The sequence below is a fragment of the Acinonyx jubatus genome, chromosome A2 (genome assembly GCF_027475565.1).
Source record: "Acinonyx jubatus isolate Ajub_Pintada_27869175 chromosome A2, VMU_Ajub_asm_v1.0, whole genome shotgun sequence".
In the NCBI taxonomy this organism is placed as follows: Eukaryota; Metazoa; Chordata; class Mammalia; order Carnivora; family Felidae; genus Acinonyx; species Acinonyx jubatus.
The window spans coordinates 57,200,341-57,218,348 of NC_069383.1; the positions used below are offsets into that span (position 1 = coordinate 57,200,341).

The window sequence follows — 18,008 nt, forward strand, 5'->3', positions numbered from 1 at the left end:
CATAAAAGAGGAAATCATTTTTTTAAAAATCAAAAAAATTTTAAAAACAGAATGATACCACTGTACTCTTTAATCACTCATTCATTCATCTAAAAATAATCTCAGGGATCAAATATATGCTTGGCACTGTACGGAATAAAAATAGAAGTAAAACATGATCCTTTTCCTCTTGGAGCTTATAATATAACTAATGGGGGGGGATGGGGACACACATACATAAATAACCACAGTGTAAGACATAAAGTAGAAATTTCTAAGTTAGTAATAAAGAACTATGGGAGAGGGGGGATTTGAGGAGAAGATAATATATATAACCGGGAAAGTGCTGCAGGGGATGGGGAGGGGGGTTAGGGGACATTTGAACTATGCTTTGTAAGGGTTAGGATTCTTCCAGCAAAGAACAGAGCAGCAGAAGGGTATTTCAGAAAAAGGAAACAGCTGATTGTTAGTGTATACACAACACACACACACACACACACACACACACACACACACACACACAGCAATAACAGATAAACCAGAAATCTAGCCTAAAAATGCACCTGTCAAGTACTCAATAATTGAATTGAATTGATTAAATGAGACAATCCTTGAGGAAAAAATGTAGTTATTAAACATTTTCCTCAAGCTACACTGTGAATCCAAAAAAGCATGTTGTCCAGTAGTTCGGCTCAGTCCCAATATTCTTGAAGCTAAAGAAAATGGTAGATGATCTCCTTCCCCTGGTTCCCTTACCTTCCCACCAATAAAGGCTTCCCCAACCCTTACAGAAGGCACAACTCAGTGGAGTTTAAAATAGCTCCAGAACACTTCCTGCTCTATTCTAACTGTGCTTTCATTCCATTTGACTTAGACCAATTGGAATGTTGAGGGAAAACCCCATGAGGCATCAGGCATGTGAGATCATGTGTCAGTCCCTCAAAAATATTTGTCCATCCTACTATGTGTATCTATCATTGCTCCCTACCCATGAGAAAGCAGAACATGTGGGGAAAATAGTTTTTAGCACATTGTTGTTTCTTCCTTTTTAAAAATAGATTTAAATACTTCCTTACTCAACTTTTATAAAAATTAATCACAAGTTTATCCACTTCCTAAAAGGATGAAGACAGTGTATTCTAAACATTTTGTTTAGAAGTTACAGTTCTACAGCCATACAAGAAAGTTGCTATTCATCCCATGATTTCCATGAATTAAATACCTGGCATGTTGGGAAGGGCTCAATAAACACCTGTGTAATGAATACTGTATTATATAACCTCTTTATTTATTTTTTAAAGTTTATTTATTTTTTAATTGTAGAGAAACAAAGTGTGAGCAAGGGAGACAGGCAAAGGGAGAGAGAGAATCATAAGCATGTTCCATGCTCAGTGCAGAGCCGATTCAGGGCTCAATCCCAGGGCCCTGGGATCATGACCTGAGCCGAATTCAAGAGTCAGATGCTCAAGTGACTGAGCCACCCAGGTGCCCCCAATAACCCCTTTTAAAAGTGTGCAATATTGGGGTACTTGGGTAGCTCAGTTGGTTGAGTGACTGACTCTTGATTTTGGCTCAGGTCATGATCCAAGGGTTGTGGGATCAAGCCCCACATTGGGCTCTGAGCTGAGCAAGAAAGCCTGTTTAAGATGTTCTCTCTCCCTCTGCCTCTCCTCTGCTTGTGCTCTCTCTAAAAAAAAAAGATTCTCTTTCCCTACGCCCTCTCCCCACTGGCAGCTCTTCTCTCTAAAAAAAAAATTTTTAAGTGTGCAATATTGCAAATTTGAGAAAAAATTTTCAGACTCCTAACTTCAGTGGATGAGGATATACTGTCCCCATTCTTTTCGGCTCCCAGGTAAGAGGAATTCATCACTTCACTAAAGTACTAGCATGGCTCATACTGCTTGGGTAAGAAGTTTCTGCATATATGAGGTTAAAGCTGGAATGAGGGTCAAAGAAGAACCTTTGGGGAAGAACCAAGGTAAGTGGTTCAAAAAGGTCCTTATTTCCAGCCCAAAGCATTAATGCTAGGGAGAGATCACCTCATTACAAAATTTCTCTTTGGAAATTAGAAAAAGTCTCTAAAACCAGGGAACAGACTTCCCCTGACTTTCTTACGTATCCACTAATAAAAATTTCCCCATTCTCCTGCTCTATTCTGTGATTTTATTCTGTTTGTTCTAGATCAAATGGAATGCTGAGGGAAAACCAACTTTTATCGGGGAAATATTCTTTGTATCTTAGCGTCCTCAAAAGGTTTTATGTGATTCCTCTAATACTGCCTTTGCCACCATCAGTCATTTTCTATCCCAATTTTCTTTTAGTTTTCCTTAATACTTATTACTATCTAAAGTAGCCTTATCTATCCATCATTCAATTGAACAATCAGTCAAATATACATGTCTCCTTATCTTGTTTCATAGATGTATCCTCTGTGCATAGAATAATACCTGGTATGTGGCTGGCTCTCAAATATTTTTGAGTAAAAAAAAAATCAGGTGTATGACTATTTCAATTCAGCTTCTAAAACTTCAAGCAATTACATCATCTCCCCAAATCTTCAACCTGCTAATTAAGAATGGTCGGAATGCAGTGGGTTACTACAATTGCTTCTACTTCCAATCCTCTGAATTTGTTTACATCTTGACTTCTTTGAGAATACACATGAATTGCTATGTGTTCCTGTTTTTGTCTGTCATTCTGCAAGTTCCCAATGGGCTGTGGATTTCTTATATTGCACACAAACATAAAAATATTTACCTTTTGAGAAGATAATATGTTTTCAGTAAATAAATAATAAATTTATGAATATTCCTATAGAAGTGAATCATCCATTCTAAAGCATTTTAATTGATGTGTAACAGGAAATGTATTACCACAGCACTTTAACATTTCAACATCTAACAATGAGTGAATAATCAGGAGTGAATAATCAGGAAATACAGAATGCAAATTTAAGAGAGTAAAATCGCAATTCTAATTTTAAAGTAATATATCAATTACCAAGATGTGAATTAAACTTACAGTGTAAGTAAGCTGAGAGATCAGTTCTCTAATGTGAAATTGTACATTTTATTTTACATAAAATTTGTTGGGTTCAGTAAGAGTTCGTTATACCAGAACAACTAGCAAAGTCTTATACCTCCTTTTTATATACTGAAATTTTTATCTCATCTACTTAAATCAGCAACTTAATTAATGAATCATAATTTTTACAATATCTTTTATAGCTATATTTTACATATTATTGCAATAAAGCCAGAAACATAGATGATATTATTTACAGGTATTGTAATTTATTATTAAGTCATTTATAATATACATTCACCTATTTTTCCACACCTATGGGCAATCTATATATTCATTGTACTTATAACATTTGACTGTTTTTAACAAACCATCCTTTAGACCCAATTTTCATGAAATGTTAAAAAGTGCTATATATCTTTTGGAGGAATTTTATAAAATTTAGATTTCTCAGCTTTAAAAAAAGTTCTAGTTATCTTCTTAATAATAGAGTCATTCTTGCAAAGTAAAAGAAAAAATAGAGTGTATGTATATGTGTGTGTATAAAATGCCATTTTCCTTGGAAGGGTCAACAATGAGGAGCCCTGTTTATGAGCCATATTAACACCAAAGAGAGAGCTTAGCGATGTCTGTTTCTAAAAATAAATCCTGTGTGTCTCTTGTTGTCATCATCAACCAGAGTCTTCTGTGCTCTGTGACAGAAAGCATCAAGACTGCCTCTTTGCCTTTCCACAAGCATTATACATCAATATCCAAAGTTCTCCCTTTTCTGTCAAGGTGGCAGAGATAAAAAGAATTCTGCAATCACCCTAAGCAGACATTTAAACATTATTGCCCCTTAAGCAGACAGTTATCATGTTGTTTTGGCAGCAGGAAGGAATCTGTGGTTTCACTTGAATGTTATTCTTCTTTATTTAAACTACTAGAAATAACCCAAAAATGACAGAATGCTCTTTCTATAAATAATCATTCCAGTGTAGAGTTATATTAGGAGGTAACTCAGATGGCATGATAACGCCTAACAAGCTAATCTTAGACCTGCAATGCCATAAGATAGAAATACCGAGGCTAAGAATAACTGACCCAAAGGAGTCAGCCTGCTAAAGAGAGCCACAGACATGTGGGCATCTGCAGATTTTAATGCATTTAATGATCTTCTGAAAGCTTCTTTCGCCTGGAAGGCAATAAATTATGTTGGTCATTAATATGACAATCAATAATGCCTCCACAATGTATTCCATAAAGATAGCTCAAGATTCTCATAGCCAATAAGATTATAAAAATTAGTTGATGAAAACCAAGGAGCTGACTCCTGAATAATTGCATTAGTATCTAACTGGTGAATTCAATGTACAAATTTAACTCAAGATAAAGTAAAATGTAATACCATGTTGGCACATACAAACATCACCATCCAGTTTTCACCTAAAAAGTCCACATTGGGCCCAAATTGGATGAATACAGATTCAAAATAGGCAGAGTAAAATTTTATTAGCTAGATTATTCTTTTGGCTTAAGAATTTGACATAGCATGTTGAGATAAGGATTTGAGTGGAGATACAGACTTTATTGAACCTCCCCCCTGCCCAACTCATTTCTAGGTAAGGAATGAAGTAGATATAATTCAAACATTTTGGTCAAAAAATACTGAAGCCCATGGAGCTAACATTTGAAGGAAAAAAAAAAAAAAGATCTCCGGCTAAATTACATTAGTTATAATGCGCTATTTTGCAGTGGTGCAAACCTTACATGTATGACTTATAAGATGTACTGTGAGCACTGGCAAACAACATGCCAAATGCACTGGGGATACTGGTTCTGTCCACAGTGTGTACTCATTACTCTGCATATCATCAGTCTCATGGAACTCTAGAGGTTGGCTTGAGTTGTCTCAGCCCTGGACAGTGTTCACTTCCTCCAACATCATTATCAAGCCCTGGGAATGTGAAGTAAGGCTCCTCCAACCAAGCCTTTCACCATAGTTGCCTATTTGTGCCTTAAACCTCCCAGGACTAAGAAGTATGCCTAGACATTTATCTATATAGCTGATTCAATTTTTTTAGCTCCAGATATGAAACACATTATCCTATGCAAAATATTTTTCTCTTTGAGAAAAAGTGGCAGAGAGATGGTAAACAAGAACAGAGACATGGTAAACAAACCAAGTTCAAACCTGACCCTGCTGGCTCCCACCCATGATCACCATAAGTAAGTTCCTCTGAACCTGTTTCCATATCTGCAAAATACGAATCCTGCTCTAAGTAGTGCATACCTCTCCAAACTGCAAGGAAGATTAAAAGATGAAACAATGCCTGGTACAGAAAAAGCCTCTGAAACAGTAGCTTATTACATTAATAAGAAGAACGACAATGTTAAAAAAATGATGAAAACATATGGCTCCAAACACTGACCTCCTAAATTGAGACTAAACAGATCAGAGTGGAATGTGGTAGAAAAATCATGAAAATGATTACTGATTGTGATATTTTTAAATCTAAAATGAGTGGTGTCTGATGTAAAAGACACATTCAAAATACACAACTGAATTTTATTTGTAAGCAGATTTAAAAAGCACCCTCAAAGAAAGAGAGAGGCAAACCAAGAAACAAGCTTTACTATAAAGAACTGAAGGTTACCGGAGGGGAGGTGGGTGGGGGATGGGTTAAATAGGTGATGGGGATTAAGTGCACTTGTTGGGAGAGGGTCCTATGTAAGTATTGAATCACCAAATTGCACACCTGCAATGAATACTGCACTGTGTATTAATAGACTAGAATTTAAATAAAAAAATTTTTAGAAAGCACCATCAAGAGTAAAATTTGAATCATGTTCTATTCACCAACAGCTTTTCTAATTCACCCTACATGAGGTTCCCTGAGAACTTTCTGGGTAAACACGTTTTCACTAAAGTGAGAACTTCCAGGCCACAGTGTGCAATTTAATGGAAATTCAGTGAAATTTTCTTGGGTTTTTTGTTTGTTTGTTTTTAATTTCAACTTTTAAAATTTAAAAATATTTTAACCTACTTTGGATATGTGTCATGTCTTTGACACCCACCAAAAGTCACCTCAAATAATTGAAAAAAGCATCCACAGGGCTAAAATTGTGTCAGTACTGAATATAAATTATAAATAAAATGTTTCAATACAAGCAGTAGGCCATGAGGGGAAGAAGTAAAAAAAAAAATGAAGTTCTGGGGTTTTTCCAACCTTATCAACATGCAAAGAGCTTAATCATAAGTAAATGACTAGTTACAGTCTGTGGTTTGGTAAATTTCCTTCTTCCTTAAATGTAGTTTTCATTGGATTTAATTATTGGGTATTTAAAAAACACCATATATAAAAGACCCATCCCTTATTTGACTAAGGAAAATTTAACATTAAAATAATGAACGGAACTGATACTCTTCTAAAACACAAGAATTACTCAGTTTTGTTTTCACAAACCAGAGCATCACAGAGTAACCCTAAACACAATGTTCTCTGATAATATGTAAAACGTGGGGCAGTTAGTATTGCAAAAACTCTTGTTTAAATTAAAGTTGTTTTCTGCAAGTGACTTAGTGGGGGAAGAATAGAACTAGTAGACCCAAGGTATTTTCTCATCCCTTCATCTCCAGAGTGTCAGCTCCCAAAATTAGAAAAGGGAGAATTGCCCATAGTAAGGACACCATGCATCCAAGCCAACCACTGGCACTTTATCTTCCTTTCAAGAATGGGACAGACCATAGCACTGCCACTCTGATTTGAAGCACATGCCAAAATATCTTTGAATTTCATCTACTGAAAGCTTATTTTTAAAGTCATTTTCATGAGCTTTTATTCCAATTAAATTGTTTTCAAAGTATTCCAATTCAGAAAAAAATTGTTAAAATGCAGTTACTATTCCAGATTGTTAAAATTGTTCATTACTCTGAAAATGTAATAATTATAACAACATACTGGCAAAGAAATTGCATTTTGAATATTTTAAAAATAATCCTCCTTCAGTGTAAAGAAAAGTTTATACATTAAATAAATTTCTCTTAATATTTTCTGTATCCCTCAAAGCCAGCATTAAAGGAATACTTTACTCAAATTTATAATAAATGTTTGTAATGCATTAGTTTACAATGTTGATTTTCCTCTTCTCTAAAAAGCGATTTACAACCCTACAGAGATCCAGTGTTCTTCCATAACTATTCTTTTTAGGGTTCCTTCTAACAACAGTACTAAGAAAGGTTTCCTATTCAATACTAGTAAAAAAATGTATCAGTGTCAAAATGGATGTAAAAATCTTCATGAAAATGAAGTAACACCCACGATTCAATTGAAAAAAATTACATGGTCTGCTTCCTTCATTTAATTGTTTATATTTTGAGAAATACAACCTGAAGAAAAGTACCAAGAAGAAAATTCCAACCACCAACATACACACTGTAGCAAATACTGCTGGTGCCTAGCTAACATGCATTCCTTACCCTCCCTTCCTTCTTCCTAATACAAACTAAACGTTCAGCTGCAGCACCCACTCTCCTAGGCTCAGTATGACTCTAAGGAGCTATCATGGTGGTCCCGTCCTTCTTTGTTCCTGGGTAGATGCTGCTTTTCTGGCCAATAAATTATGAAAGACAATTTGCTGGAGAAATGTTGGGTAAAACTTCCCTAAAGAAAACATCCAAGGAAGCAAAGTATCTCTTCTGTCTCCAGACTTTGTCGGACATAAATAGACACAATGCCTGGATCTGCCACATTCAACTCCTGCTTTGTTGAGGAAACAGACCTGTGAAGAAGATACAACTCTAAGGCCAACAGAGGGAAGCGGTATGAATGACCTGATTATTTTTGACATTATTGACCACCTAGTGCTGTCAACTACCCTGCAATTTTAACTAAGTGATAAATTTCCTTGTTGTCACTTTGAGTAGGATTTTCTGTTACTCAGAGCAGAACACAACCAATTTACCTACTACTTGGATTAAACACCGTTAATATTCTGGTGCAGTAGATTTGTGTGCGGTCTGTAAGAAACACTTGTTAGAAGATATGCGCATATCGTAAAAATTCATACAAAGTGAAAAAGTATGATGATAAAAACAAAAGTCCCCCCATCCCCTGGCCCCAGCAACCAGCCCACCACCACACACACAAAACTGTCCATGATTTCTTTCAACCTATGTATGAATCCTTCTGGGAGATGGATGGATGGACAAAATACACTTTCATAAAAGTGAGAGCATATCACTGATGTTATTTTTATTTAAAAAACATTAAATGATTTTATCAGGATTATAAACTGCAACTGAAGGGACTATCAACATACTAAATGCTTCCTTCCTATATGAGGTTCTATTTCCAAGAAGATCTAAGGTTAAATTATTTTAAAAAATCAGTGTTTGGAGTCCTTTTCTTTTACCCCTGTGTTTCCATTTTAAGCAGCAGGGAGTCTGTCCCTGCCCAGAAAGAAGCTATCAGCAGTTTCACATTTTACTCTATCTCACCTCTCTCTAATGCCTCATATTGGTTATGTTTATGAATGTTGCCCTACTTTATAAAATTTGCTTTCTATCCTGTAACCACAATCTCATATTTGTTTAAATAGATTCATGGTTTGCCCCATTTATCTGCCTATGCTTTTCCTACTTCTGTATTTCATTTTTTATTCATCTCTTCATTGTGTGGGTTTCATTGGAAGCAGCCTTGTTCATGTTTGGGAATTTCTGACTTGCCTACCCATTTTCTCTATATTTTAATAACTCTTGCCTGAATGGACCATTGGGTTACACTTCTTTTTGAACTTCAAAGATTTTTCTTCGTTATTTTTTGTCATTGAATGTTGGATATGCTTGATACTTCTTGAGTCCCATACATTCCCTTCCTCCCCACCTTCCCCCCACCATATACCTTTGCTTTACTTGCATGAACTCCTGAATAATTTTTATTATTTGAAAATCAATAGCCCAGTTAGAATATGACTCTGTGATGAGCATTTGCAGCAAACTATCCTTAAAAAATGAGAGTTCTTTCAGTCTACAGATTTATTTATTTTTTTTCTTTTCCAGTGCAATAATCTTTCTTCTTTTTCACAAAATTATCTTCTGCTTCAATGTTTTAGAATATCAACTTCAGGGATATAAATAATCTTTTTGTTTTATTTCCTTTGTGTTTCTTATTAATTGACTTCTTTCCAATTGCTTGAATCCATTTTCCTTTTTCATTCCCTACGGTTGTCTTAAACCTTTCCCCTTTGTTGGTGAAGAGTTTCACTGGTGTCTGTTCTGCTTCCTGCTATTTCTAATGAATATTTTTGTTCTGTAATTATCATGCTTTTTAATTTTCATTTGTTTCCCAAGATCTAAAATATCCTTTTCTCTTGTGCTATTGTTTTACCATCTCGTCTTTGAATTCCTGTTTTATGGAATTTATGTTCTTATTAAGATGCCTCATTTGTGGGGAAAAATTATTAGATAATTCCATGGATTCAGTAAAAAGATGTTTTCTCCTGGTGGAATATCTAAGGTTAGATGGGGAAGGGTATTTCATGAAAAAGAATTATGGATCATTTTCCTAACTTAGAGTGTTGCCCTGAAGCCTTCATTTCTCCAGAGACAGTGTTCGTTCACCTTCCTCCATTTCACTAGTTTCTTTTCCAGAGTCATTTCTACTATTTCTCATGCACAAGAAATAACAACAACAACAGCAACAGCTAAGGATATCCACTCAGTTTGCTTCTCTTCAAATCTGGCAATGTTAGTGAGAATTTTGAGAAAGTAGTCATTTTGTCAGTAAAATTCTAAGGGGGCCTAGGACGCAGGGCCTGTTAGGTTTCTCTGTCTTGATCAAAATCCCCATTTCCCTTTTTTCCTTGTCTATTAGCTTCCAAGATAGCTTAGGTCATATCACTTTCTGTACTCACTTAATGCTGAACACTGTGTCTGTGTGTGCATGCATGTGTGCATGCGTACGTGTGTGTGTGTGTGTGTGTGTGTGTGTAGGGCGAGTGTTGGCCAGGTTATACAATTTTAGAGTCACTTCATTATCTATCAGTGGCAAAAAATTATGTCGTACATCATTTTCAAATTTCTCATCTTCAAAATCAAAATCCTCAGTTTTAAATCTCAGTTTGGGGGGCACCTGGGTGGCTCAGTTGGTTGAGCATGTGACTCTTGATTTTGGCTCACGGTCATGGGATCCAACACTGTGTCGGGTTCCATGCTGAGCATGGAGCCTGCTTAAGATTCTCAATCTCTCTCTCTCTCTCTCTCCCCCCCCCCGCCCCTCCCCCACTCATATACATGCAACTCTCTAAATAAAAATAATAGATAAGTAAATAAACAAATATTCAGAATTGGGATTTATTTCAGTGTTCTGAGGGGTTTTATTGAATTTTCTTACTTAACAGACATAACAATTATTCCACTGGTGTAATCCACAGAGATATAAAATATTCATTCTTGTCCCTATTCTCAATGGGCCTATTTATAACTAGCTTTCTGATCACTACCTATCAAATATTCAAATTGATAACAGCCTTGTAAGTGAAGATAACTTGAGTTAGAGAATGGCAAAACAGTAATTATGGGAAATACCAGAAGTGATTCTTGACATGACAGGAGCATTTCACAGACTTACATTTTCATAATTAGATTCTGCTTTCCAAGTAGACATAAATGGCTACTGAATCTAAAATGTTCCTTTCCCCTCGACAATGCACACCAAAGGGGAAAAAAAAAAGATTCTCAAAGGGTGAAGATATGTTTTCCATAAAAGAAATTCAGGATTTAGATTTAAATGCTTTTCTTTTATACCCTAAAATAAGAATACATAGTAAAAATATGAGTTTTCCTTATTTTAAATGTATTTTACATTAATGCTGTATAAACTCTAGGAAATTCTTTTATAGTAATTGTTCCAATATTGTCTGGACAGCTCTGCTGTCCAACATGTTAAGCAAGATGCCTGGCAACAGGAGAACACCCCAAATTCTGCCAGCTACTGCTGAGTGACCTGAGTCAATATTTGTGCATGCTTCACTTTCTGCCACAGTTATCACTTATATTGGCCCACACAAGCCACAAAAGTAGAGACTGACCTAGCACAATGTGTCACTCATAATGAATTCCAAGATTCAATATTACAGAGCATTTTAACTGAAAACACATTAGCAGATTATACTGTAGAACCTAGTTCTCCCTAAAATGTGCTGCCTAGCTAGATCAATATTAAAAAAAATGGAACCATATAAAACACTTGCAATTCAATGGTATATAAAGAACTCTGAAGAAAACTCACCTTTATCAATGCATAGTATGGAGCTTAACTTTTAAAACAGCAAATGGGAACTTCAAAGCAATAGGTAACAATAAAACAAAGCTTTTTAAAACAATCTCAAGAAATACTTTGTTGTGGTTTCACTGTTCAATTATACATTCTGCAAATTCTTTGCCTTTGATTACTATGTAATGAGACACTTTACAGAACACATGTACATGTACACATGCATGTGCGCGCGCGCACACACACACACACACACACACACAAACTACTCTGATTTACAGTCACAATTTACACAAGGAGATGACTAGTTCTTACCAGAACAGGAAAACCAAAAAAAGTAACTGACGTGTAAGATAACTAAAGAAAACTTACTCTCAAAACAAAATATCATTGTTCTATGTGACATACAATTGAACTCAGCTGGCTTGTTCAGCAAGCTAGAGCATGGTATGGAAGAGCCAGAAGCCCAGGTTCTTTCACTAAAAATAGTTATAATAATAGGGAGTCTGCATTTCAATAACATGTTGTTACATTTGAACCTCATAAAGAATGCCCAGAGGTAAGCATGAGGACATCATTATTGTTCAGGTTACAGATGAGTAACCAGTTATCCAAATGGCTAAGAGTCGGAACACAGAGCTCTTGACTCCTCGAACAGTGTTGTCTCCACCACTTTGCACTACTACCAAATAATCTCTTTCAGATCCAACGACTCCATCCATTCCTATGCCTATCAATCATAGACCCATGCCACTGGTCCGAAAGGGAGTGAAATGAAATTTGCAGATAAATTAAGACAAACACACCTCTAACTTGTCAATTAACTTAAAGGAAAACCCTACTGAAATGGGTCACCAGGATCACCACTGTCTCCCTCCTACCCCTTCATCAGTGTTACTTAAAGTTTGCTGCAACCTTAGGATTGCTGGGAAGATAGTAAAAATTCCAATATCCAGGCTAGTTCCCATACCAGTTAAATCAGAAACTCTGGGGGTGTAACCAAGGCATCGGTGTTTTGTAAAATATTCTTGATGACTCCAAGTTTGAGAGCCAGGGCCTCAGAGGAAGTGCGCAATAAAGACTGGGGGAACTAAAGTTAAGGCCATATTATATTAAACAACATCAAATGTGTACAACATGGTAGAATGGATGCAAATGATTTTATGTTTCAAATTTGAAAAATTAACAGAACTTGGAGTTTCCTTATTTATATCAGACAGGTTTGAGAGTTGATGTCAATCTACATCACCTTTCACTTAAGAGCTGGTTCTTACAGGATGTTTCCTGTAGAACTGACAACTGCACGGACAGTCTCAAGCACTTCCCTGCTGGAAAATATTATTGCTTTCATGTCAGGAAAATGACAGTCTCAACTGAAAATCGGAGTAAAGTTACATATGATTATCAAAGACACCGAAAACAGTGAGGCTTGCAAACACCTGTAGCCTGTGGCAAGAGATTCAATGTCAGCGGCCAGTCGCTGCTTCAAAGGCACAGCTTTGTCTCTACCGTGTGAAAGAAACATGAAACTCCTAACACAGAGGTGAGGACTAAACAGAAAAAGTGTAGTACTGAAAAGATACCCGATATAGTGATTGTTTAAAAGTTGATCCATATTTAAAAAATAAAACACTAAATTAAGTGACCAGTTCCATTGGAGACACACCAGCTGACCCCTCCCCAAGTTCTTGTCAACTTTAAAGCCACAAAGATAATAAACCATATTAAAATCCTAGTAGGTTTGCTTCAGATAAGCAGACGCTACTAGTTAAAATAATTCTTGCCACTTAAGTGTCAACACCTCAAATTACACAAGATCGATCTCTTATTCTGAGCCCACCAAAAAACTGGATCAAGAGAAGTATCTTAAAATCATCACAGCTAACGAGGTTTAAAGATAACTTGCTTCAAACATAGGTGCGTAAATGGGAAGGTGTTCAGCACGGAAACAGACATCATGCCAACCTGTGGAATATTTCTTTCACATCTAGCTCTAGCAAGTAAACGCTGTTCTACGTTGCATTCTTTTCATGGAAATCTATGTGGTGATCTATAATTATGATCAAGCCCACATAGGAACTTAGAAGATGTGAGGGAGAACTTTAAGCCAATTTAGACTGAAACATTCGGAGGACGGAAACAACCCCCCCCCCCAAGCTTTAGGAACTGTCTGTAGGATTAAATATGAAGAGCAGCAATTATAAGTAAGTGTTATCATGTGGAGAGTCTGCTCTTTTAACAAACAGAAATTGATAAAGCTGACAAGTTTCGTCTCCTCAGCACACCTTCTTGACGGCACAAGCACATACAGAGAGAAACCAGAAATTAGACTCTGTTAACTGTTATTCTTTAAAGGGTTGCACCTGCATGTAACACCTTTATGTGTGCGCTATGCCATCCATCTGCCTGACAATGCTAGACTCTCCAAATGTTTTTAAAGAAAATTAAAATAAGCATCTGCTATTAATAATTTTATTCCATCCTGAATACTTTCGTTTTGGGCTGCTGAGAAAAAGCCACGTTAAAACTACCTTTGTAACTCCTAGCAAACACATTTCAGAAGGTAGGTCTATGAATAGATGTGCTTCTGTATGCACACTGTAAATATAAAATCATCCGGCTAGCGGAGGCTGCAATTTAAACTGAAGCCCCAGGATGAACTTACCTGATTTTTAAAGTCCCATTAGAATAGCTTGCAATCAGTACAGATCTCCGTTTTCTACTTGCAGAGTAAGGCAAAGCACCCCCAACTACATTTTACTTATCTCAGTCCCATCCTTCATCAGAAGCTTTGAGATTTCATTCAGAAGCTGTTGTCCCTAAATGCTGAATATGCACAGAACCGGTAATGGAAGGGATCTAAGTTAAACCCTACAGACGCACCAAGAAAATAGCAACATCAACACCAAAAAGCAGCAAATCCTTGAGAGGTGCTTTTTCTTAGCTGCATTTCCCAAGTCTGCCTCCTTTCACACATAAAATGTCTCAGTTATGGAAGAGGATCTTACCTGAGCTGATCATACTGTGCATTCTCTGCTGAGCCAAGAGCTGCTCTCGTCCAGCCACCCCATCTGAGGAAAAACACGAGTCACTCTCGTAAATTGTCTGCAGCATATTCCAATCACTCTTACTTCAGCTACATGAAAGATTCATCGCTGCTCAGTGCACGGGCCCCAGGAGCTACCCTCCCTGGTCCTCCCTCCTCCCGGAGGAGAGGCAGCAGCCGACCAACTTCCACAATGATTCCCTTTCTGTTAAGGTGGACATACACTTTTCAAAATATCTGGACACTTTTCCTGTGTTACCAACCTGTGTACAAAGCAGAAAGACCAAGTCGATGCTATGGCTGTCTGGAGTTTAGGTTATCCCGGAAACTAAAAGCAGGTGGGGAATAGGAATGTGCTTCGGGGTTATTGCTTTGTCAGAATAAGTAGAAAAATATTAACTGTACCCAGAGAAAAAGAAACTGATTAAACCTGGCTTATAGTTCTTCAGGCTGCTAGAGTTGCGTTGCAAGAACCCTCAGTCCTGCAAGTGGCTTCAGCCGGTGCCCTTCTATCTGTTTGTGTGCGTCTCTTCCCCCTCTCTGGTCTCTCTCAGCTCAAGTTGGCTAAAGCTAGTGATAATCCATTTGCATATGAATCAACAACGGCAGGGCCCACAGGCACAGAAATAGAACAATGGTCGGCCTGAGCCAAAAATAGGTCAAGCATGGCCGAGTGATTGGAGCCAGCATTAATGCATTTAAAAATACCCCAGCAAACCCAGCTGTCCAGCCTCTATCTTTCAAACCATAATTCTCGATTGCAGGGCCTTAAAAGCAATTAACTCTTTCCTCCCTCCCAGCTTGCTTTACACACTGTATTTCCATACTGGCGATTTGTTTCCAAAGAAAGAAAGGCAAAAAAAAAAAAAATAAAATAAAATAAGAATCATAATTCTAAGAGGGCAAATGCACATACATTTAATTTCATTTTATTTTTATAGTATGTGTTTTTGGAAGAGAGAGGAGAGAAATGCAGAGCTCTGTATTGGTTCTAAAATAATACTGGAAGCTTTTGCTCATAATGTGGTTTCTGCCTCACCCACGCACAGCAATCCTGGTGTTCTATTTTTGTTGCCTGTTTCTCTGGCTACACTGCAGTTGGCTGTAGCACTAGAAGCTTTTCTGCCTTCTAGTTTCAAGACTGACAGGAGATTTAGTAGAGGTAGTTTCAGAAAACAAGCACACCGCAGAATAAAATGTTTATGAAGAACTAGGTTGATTTTTTACTTGCCATTTATGCAAGGCAATTGTCCATTTCATAAATCCTAATGTGAGCTTGGTACCACCTATCAATTTTACTGCATCCAGTTTCTATTATATCTAAATTAAAAAGAAAACATAGCTTAGGTCTGAAAATGTTGCCTCTATTTCAGCCCCTCAGGCTAAATTCAATGTGGAAAAGAAAAAGGAAAAGAAAGTGTTGATGCTGTCTAATGGATGGATGCAGAATGACCAAATATATATGCACCTGTAGTTCAACCAATAAATATGGTCAGTCTTCAACTAGGAATATTCTGCATTCATTGCTACCTGAAACACAGACCTCAATTTTGGGAAGAAATGGCATTTAGAGTAGTTGATAGGCGCCCAGACCAACACACATTTTGAAATTCACCTGTAGAGTAAATGAATTATAACATATACTACTAAACATTCTATAGTCTCTGAGGTACACTTCTAACATCATTTCTGTATGAGAAATAAATTCTGCATCACAAACTGGGTTGTACCATCTAGCCATTCATAAGGGCACACCCAAAAGTGATAACCCACTAGTCCTGGGAACTCTTCTTCCTTTTCTAAACTAGGTCAGTAAGGAAAATGTAATTCTTAAAGCATTAGTAGCAACAGAGAAGGAAAGGGAAAAAGCAGAGTGTTTTAAGGTTCCTAGAACAACTGGTGGAGGAAGGATCTTGGTCAACCACAGAGTGTAGGGCAGGGGAAAGAGAACAAGGAGACATAGGGTTTTGGTGGAAGGGAGGAAGCATGTGAAGTCATTAGGCAGATAACACACTGCTGAAAACAGTGGTACTGAATTTTCCTTCTTTCATAGATTAACTCCTACTTGTTGCAAAATTATGTTTGGACACATAAGTTACAAGATTTAAAAAAAAAATTATTCCAAAGCACATTGGACTTAAACTAAAATGAGAAAATCTTATTTTCCTGTCACTGGAAAAAAAATATCTAATTCCATTTGATATTACAACTAAACTTTCACTCAGTCAAGAAATCAATATATAAAATTCAAGAGATGGAAATATTGTGGAGCTGGCAAATTACCTCAGGGATGATGTAACCAAGCATAGCATTTTAGACATGGGAGGAAGTTTAGAATTTGCCTACAGTGGTGTTCAAACTCTCTGTGCCTCAGGATGCCATGGGACCCTGGAATTGACTTACAGTGCTTTCTCCAGAAAAGATTCTTCCCCGAACCAGGGCAACCTCACTTTTATTTGTTTATACTAGAATATGTAAGAGTTCTTTTGAACAACAGCTTTGTACATTAAGAAGAAAACAGCTGAGGGGCGTCTGCGTAGCTCAGTCTGTTCCTTAAGCTTCTGACTCAATTTCAGCTCAGATCATGATTGCACAGTTTTGGGATGGAGCCCCATGTTGGGATCTGCACCTACAGTGTGGAGCCTGCTTGGGACACACACACTGTCTCTCTCTCTCTCTCCCTCCCTCTCCCTCCCTCCTTCTCCCTCCTGCTCTCTGCCACTCCTCCTACCCACACTCATGTGCCTGTAAATGCACACGAGCAAGTGTGCTACTCTGTCTCAAAATAATCTTTTTTAAAAAAGAAGAAAATAGTTGAAATCCAATAGTGTTGAGTACAAACAAGCTCCCTATTTTGCAAAGTAAGAATTAAGGTGTGCTGAATGTTACTAAGGCTATAAAAGTACTTGTTAATGATATTATGACTAAACAGACATGCTTTGTATCTAGCAGGTGGTCTCCCATCATATTCCCCAGTCTGGCATTCTGTCCCTTTTCAAGTGATGCAAATAATTACCTGAGATCTTCAAAATAAATTTTAGAATGATCTAGTGATGAAACATGGAACCACCAATTGTTTCAGAGTGGTTTTGAACAGAATAGGCAAAACAGTGATAAACATGTAAGAGGGATGACAAAATCCTACTAATGCCATAATACACATCTTTTGTCATTTCAAATTTAAGTGACCCCTTCAAATTGCAATTGACAAAAACAGTTGCTGAGCTTTTATCATCAAGAAAAGTAAAACTCCAAAAGAGTGAGTTAGTAATTATCCTATTTCTCAGAGGTTCCAGGAAAAGGCATACCACATAAAATAGTGTAATATGTCTTCTTCATGTTGACCAAGTTATTTCACTTGAGATTTTATCCCCACATGCTTTCAGTATTTTGTTTGTTTGTTCGTTTAGTTTGTTTTGTTTTTACCATTAATAGTCTTCCCTTTTACCTCTTGACAATGAAAAGTTAGTTTAGGGTGAAAAGACATCAGACACATCATAAAATAGGTATCGCTTGTTTCTCAGAGGAAAAATAAGCATCATTAAAATCACCAGGAAGTATACTGATTACCATAGTTCCATTAACCAACAACTTAAATATTAAGAATGTTGTGTAATTCCTCTCACATCATCTCAACAATGTCAGTAAAGAAATGTCAGTAAGTTCCTTTTTGTGCATTTATAAAATCAATTTTACTGATGGGA

At 36.9% G+C, this 18,008-nt stretch overlaps 1 protein-coding gene across 29 annotated transcripts in view; it reads right to left on the reverse strand.

Annotated features, from left to right (window-relative positions):
* The window catches only part of HDAC9 (histone deacetylase 9), a 739,528-nt gene that overhangs the window by 519,379 nt on the left and 202,141 nt on the right, over nt 1-18,008 (reverse strand). For 26 of the 29 annotated variants that reach the window (XM_053218342.1, XM_053218337.1, XM_053218355.1 and 23 more), the window contains one exon: nt 14,267-14,329. In XM_053218342.1, the coding sequence (XP_053074317.1) occupies nt 14,267-14,329 (63 nt within the window). Of the gene's footprint in view, nt 1-13,923; nt 14,217-14,266; nt 14,330-14,567; nt 14,633-14,734; nt 16,985-18,008 lie in introns of those variants that run through there. The other 3 variants (XM_053218346.1, XM_053218347.1, XM_053218354.1) reach the window with 3 other exon arrangements.